The sequence below is a fragment of the Eupeodes corollae genome, chromosome 1, assembly GCF_945859685.1.
Source record: "Eupeodes corollae chromosome 1, idEupCoro1.1, whole genome shotgun sequence".
In the NCBI taxonomy this organism is placed as follows: domain Eukaryota; kingdom Metazoa; phylum Arthropoda; class Insecta; order Diptera; family Syrphidae; genus Eupeodes; species Eupeodes corollae.
Window position 1 is genome coordinate 22,602,322 of NC_079147.1, and position 4,583 is coordinate 22,606,904.

At 31.7% G+C, this 4,583-nt stretch overlaps 1 protein-coding gene across 1 annotated transcript; it reads left to right on the forward strand.

The window, feature by feature from the left end:
• The first annotated feature begins 1,192 nt into the window (after positions 1–1,192).
• Positions 1,193–2,645, forward strand: LOC129940589 (phosphotriesterase-related protein-like). The gene is made up of 5 exons (XM_056048972.1): positions 1,193–1,238; positions 1,323–1,838; positions 1,904–2,068; positions 2,130–2,344; positions 2,422–2,645. The coding sequence occupies exons 1-5, from the start codon at positions 1,220–1,222 to the stop codon at positions 2,557–2,559; spliced, it is 1,053 nt and encodes a 350-aa protein (XP_055904947.1). The 5' UTR covers positions 1,193–1,219; the 3' UTR covers positions 2,560–2,645.
• The last annotated feature ends 1,938 nt before the right edge of the window (positions 2,646–4,583 follow it).

The following is a 4,583-nucleotide window of genomic DNA, read 5'->3' on the forward strand; positions in this document are numbered from 1 at the left end:
GAAATTAGATTTTTTTTAACTTTAGGAGGAGATCAGTTTATTCTTTGGAAGCGAATATCATTTTGACACCTAATAATTTAATTTCAATAGAACTTGCGTTTTCTATGGGTAGGATTAATCTATTTAATCTTGATCTAGACCTGTCAAAACACAAATTTCGCCTGTTTTTGCATTCCATGGATCAACATGAATTGATTTAGGGTCAAATCTACAGATGTTGATGCAGATTCAACCCTCATTACACGAATACTAATACATTTTTTTAATGTTTAGCTGACAATTTGAAAGCTCGTACACGAAGTTACACCAATGCAATGAAAAAATAAGAAACAACTTCTATTGTGTTCCATGCGCAATGAAAAAAAAAATTAATTTTTTAACGAAATCTGAATCTAACAATGGAAAATCTCATAAGCCAGGTACGGGAAATGACGCAGAATATTTGAAAAATTTTGAAGTGAAATAAAATAAAGAAATGTCAAAATGAGAAGCCAGAAAAGTATCAAATTTGTTAACTATTTGTAGATTGTTATATAAGGTAGTATGATTATGGAAAAGGTTACACTCAATTCTTGCAATGATTTCAGAAAACAACAACTCAAACTCGTACTTACTGAACTTTTTTCAATTTTTCGTTTGTAAAGAAGAAATGGAAACAATTTCATAAACTTTATACCTAAACAACAAAAGTGGCAGCTCTACGATCAGAATCCACTGCTAAGACCAACTTACTCATGAACAAATCTCTCTTAGAATAATTTCAAAAACCCTAATGTCTATACTACAGTCAGAATTTCTTACTAAATATTAGAAAATGATAACCTACTGAAATATATATAAGACTTTTAAACTGATTATATGAGATATTCTTTTTTGTTTACATTTTTTGTTTTTTTTTTTGTTTTTGAGTGAACATCAGAATTTGTTTTAGTTTATGTATTCACAGAAAAGATTAGATAAATTGCTATATTTTTGGATTTAATAAACACTGGATTTTAATCAAGAAAATAATAATTATAATCAAACAATAACAAATCTTTTGTATGCACTGATAACAATCGAGACGGCATAAAGCCGAAAAATATTCTTAGTTTCATTCAGCATCTTGAAGAAGTCATACTCATTGGGTTCGTAGCTTTTGCGGTTGATATAAAATTATTATTATAATCAAAATTAATAGTTTTAGTAAAAGTTTTTAAAGAAAAAGTTAAAAAACGCAATGTCAGTAGTTCAAACTGGTAATAGCCTAGATATGTAGTTTAATTTGTTTAAGTCTTGGTTGTGGTATTCAATTTGTTGTTAAAACCTCATTGTTCTTCTAGTTCTTGGACCCATTAGTCCAAATCTCCTCGGACGTACATTGACGCATGAGCATTTCGAACTTGATTTCGAACACTTCTACTGTGCGCCACCTGTCGAATACAAGGAGTTTTTTGACAAAAAGATTTCATTAGAAACCGTTGGGTTCGTTCATCAATATCCGTATTCAAGTTTGGAAAATCTCAAGTTCTACGATGATGCGACTCGATTGGCTGTCAAAAAAGACGTCGAACTTTATAAGAAATTCGGTGGAGGCAGTATTGTTGAGAATAGTTGTCATGGCTTGAAGAGGAATCTTGAGATGATGGTTGATATTCAAAGGACAACCGGAGTCAACATAATTGCTGGTACTGGTCATTATGTGCATGATCTCCAGACTCCAGGTCATCTGGCGATGACAGTTGAACAAATGACTGATTTGTACTCTAAGGAGATAATCAATGGTATTGATGTGCCACATGTTGGACCGGTTAAATGTGGATACATTGGTGAAGTCGGAAGTGTTTATCCCATTCATGGTTAGTAATGCCATTGTTTTTCTTACTTAAGAAGGATTCACATTTATGACATTAATTTTTTGAAGATTTCGAAAAACGGGCAATTCGAGCAACAGGTGAAATCCAGGAAGTTCTAGGTTGTGGAGTGTCATTCCATCCAGGGCGTGATGCTAAGGCTCCCTTTGAAATTGTTCGAACGTACTTGGAAGCCGGAGGAAAACCTGAGAAATGTGTGATGTCACATTTAGAAAGTGAACTATTTTCTACAAGAAATTTCTTATTTCTATTTCTAAAACGATTTGTTTTCTTAAGGAACACTGAATATGGAACAGCTGTTTGAATTTGCAGCTCTTGGAACATACATGCAGTATGATCTTTTTGGAATCGAGTGCTCATTTTATCAGCTGAATTCATCCGTTGATATGCCATCAGATGCACAGAGAATTAACAATTTGATGTTACTTATTGAAGATGGATGGGTTGATAAGATTCAAATGTCTCATGATATTCATACAAAACATAGATTAGTAAGTTTTTGTTTGATAAACAATCTTCAAATCAAGAAAATTGTTGCTTTATTAATTTGATTATTCTTCTTTTTCAGACTTCCTATGGTGGACATGGTTACCATCATATTCATATGAACATTTTGCCTAGACTTTTTGCAAAGGGATTGACAATTGAACAAGTTGAACAAATCACCGTTACTAATCCGGCTAAGTGGCTGGAGTTAAAAATTTAAGTTTAATTTAAAATTGTTCTTGTTTAAGTTTTGAAATTAACTATGTAATAGAAATTCGAAACCAGAGTTTACAATTAAGGGCTGATTTTAAATAAAATAAAATAGTTACTTTTGGCAATCTTAGAAAAAATGTCTTTCTACTTAAATAATATTTAATACATTTTAATAAAATCAATGAAATTTGACAAAAAGGAATTGCAATACAACGCAACGTATCAATCAGATCATATCGAGGTTGAAATATGTTTTTGTGACATTTGATTACACTGTGTTCAGTTTATTCAACAACTGTCAGAATACACAACTGTCAACACCAATTGTGTAACTGAAAAACTGTGATGTCCATGAACTTAAGTTTCATGTAAATAATTAATATAATAAAATATTGAATTTATAAGGTAAATATACATTTCTTTTATAGTTTCTGAAATATTAAAACATCCCTAGAATTGAAATTTGGTGTTTATATGAAATAAATATCCGGTGTCGTCTCTGAATTGCACCCTTATTTCTAATTATAGTGAAAGTTGTGTTAACCAAAAGTGAACAGAACTTTGTCATTTGTTTTTAAATGAACAGTTAATTTTCTAGCATTTCATGGTTAGAAAACTTTCATATGATTTTCACAAATTAAAAAAAAAATGTTTACCACTTGTCAACAACTACGAAATACTTCAATGAGCAACATCTTTTCTTTTATAAGTGAATCCGATTCTAATAAGCTAAAATGTAATTAGTTAATTTATATAATAAATATTAACGCATGAATTTAGTTACTCGTACAATTTTATTTTGCAAGGACATGCGGTAGTTAATCGAATCAGGCGTTAGGTCAGTCGGGATTTTGAATGGCTTCTTATCAAATTTACGATATCATGTGTAATAGCTAAACCGCAATAATGTGTCGCAACGACCTTAACGTACCAAATAAAAACAATAGACTCGTATGAAGCAATAGGAAATGTTACCTCCATCTTTGTGTTCACTTTAACTCGTAAATATCTTATAGGCTTTTCACACCAAATCCAAAACCCGGCTTTTACGAAATTATCGGTTGTGGCTGAAAATCTACATCGAAAACTCAAGTTTTCCCATAAATTTTTTGTAAACCACAAGTTTTTCGTAAACCACAAGTTTTATATAAAACCTCTCGAAAACTAGTAGCAATTCAAAGTTTAACTAAACGAACAAACCTTTCGAAACATTCAGCGCTCAAATTAATGTAAACAAAACAGCTGATGGCTGCTGTCAAAACAAATATTTTATTTTGAAATAAATTTGGTCGTGGTAAGCAATATTATTTATACAATTTCCTTACAAAATAAGAATTATTGCTTTGATTGATGAGTGTGATTTTGGTACGAATCTGGAACTACTAGTTGACCTTTTCTGCTTCGCCATAGGAACCTACACGAAATCGTTCAGAATCTTCTAAGCTCCGCCTATAAGTTGCTCGGACGGCCACAATATATGGCAATTCTGAAGCGTCATTTGGCTAGCAGAAGCAATAGTCATAAGCTCGGTATTTTGGATTGAATTTGTTGTGAAAGAAGAAAAAAATGTTTTAAATAAAATCAATTTGTATTGTACCAGTTTTGTTTGTAGTTGATTCTATGATATATTTTCTAGACAGTAAGTGAATTGTTCGGACCGGTTGAAGTAAACAAAGAGGATAGCTGCAGCCAAGCGAGCTTGTATTTCTTGTTTGTTCATGTCATGACTCATGAGCCCATTCTACCCGTCCCCAGAACTTCAGTTGAAGCTCTTCGAGATGAGCTAGTATTACGTTAAAATCAATTTGAATTGGTAGAATTAACTTTATTTTCACAAATAATTTGAGAAAATGAAAACTTTTTACTCACAAATTTTTTTATCAATACAAAATATGACAGCCGGTGTTAAATAAATTCAAATGTCAAATGAAAACGTGTAAATGTTCGGTGTAAATGATTGTTGGGTTTTCGAAAACTTGCCGAACTTCCGGTTTCGGGTTTGTTGTGAAAATGCTATTAAGTCCGAGCTCA

Bases quoted from the DNA above. Each gene is read 5' to 3' on its own strand.
- LOC129940589 (XM_056048972.1), top strand. The intron at 1,839-1,903 runs GTTAGTAATGCC...AATTTTTTGAAG, and splicing joins AAGTGTTTATCCCATTCATG to ATTTCGAAAAACGGGCAATT. The intron at 2,069-2,129 runs GTGAACTATTTT...TGTTTTCTTAAG, and splicing joins TGTGATGTCACATTTAGAAA to GAACACTGAATATGGAACAG.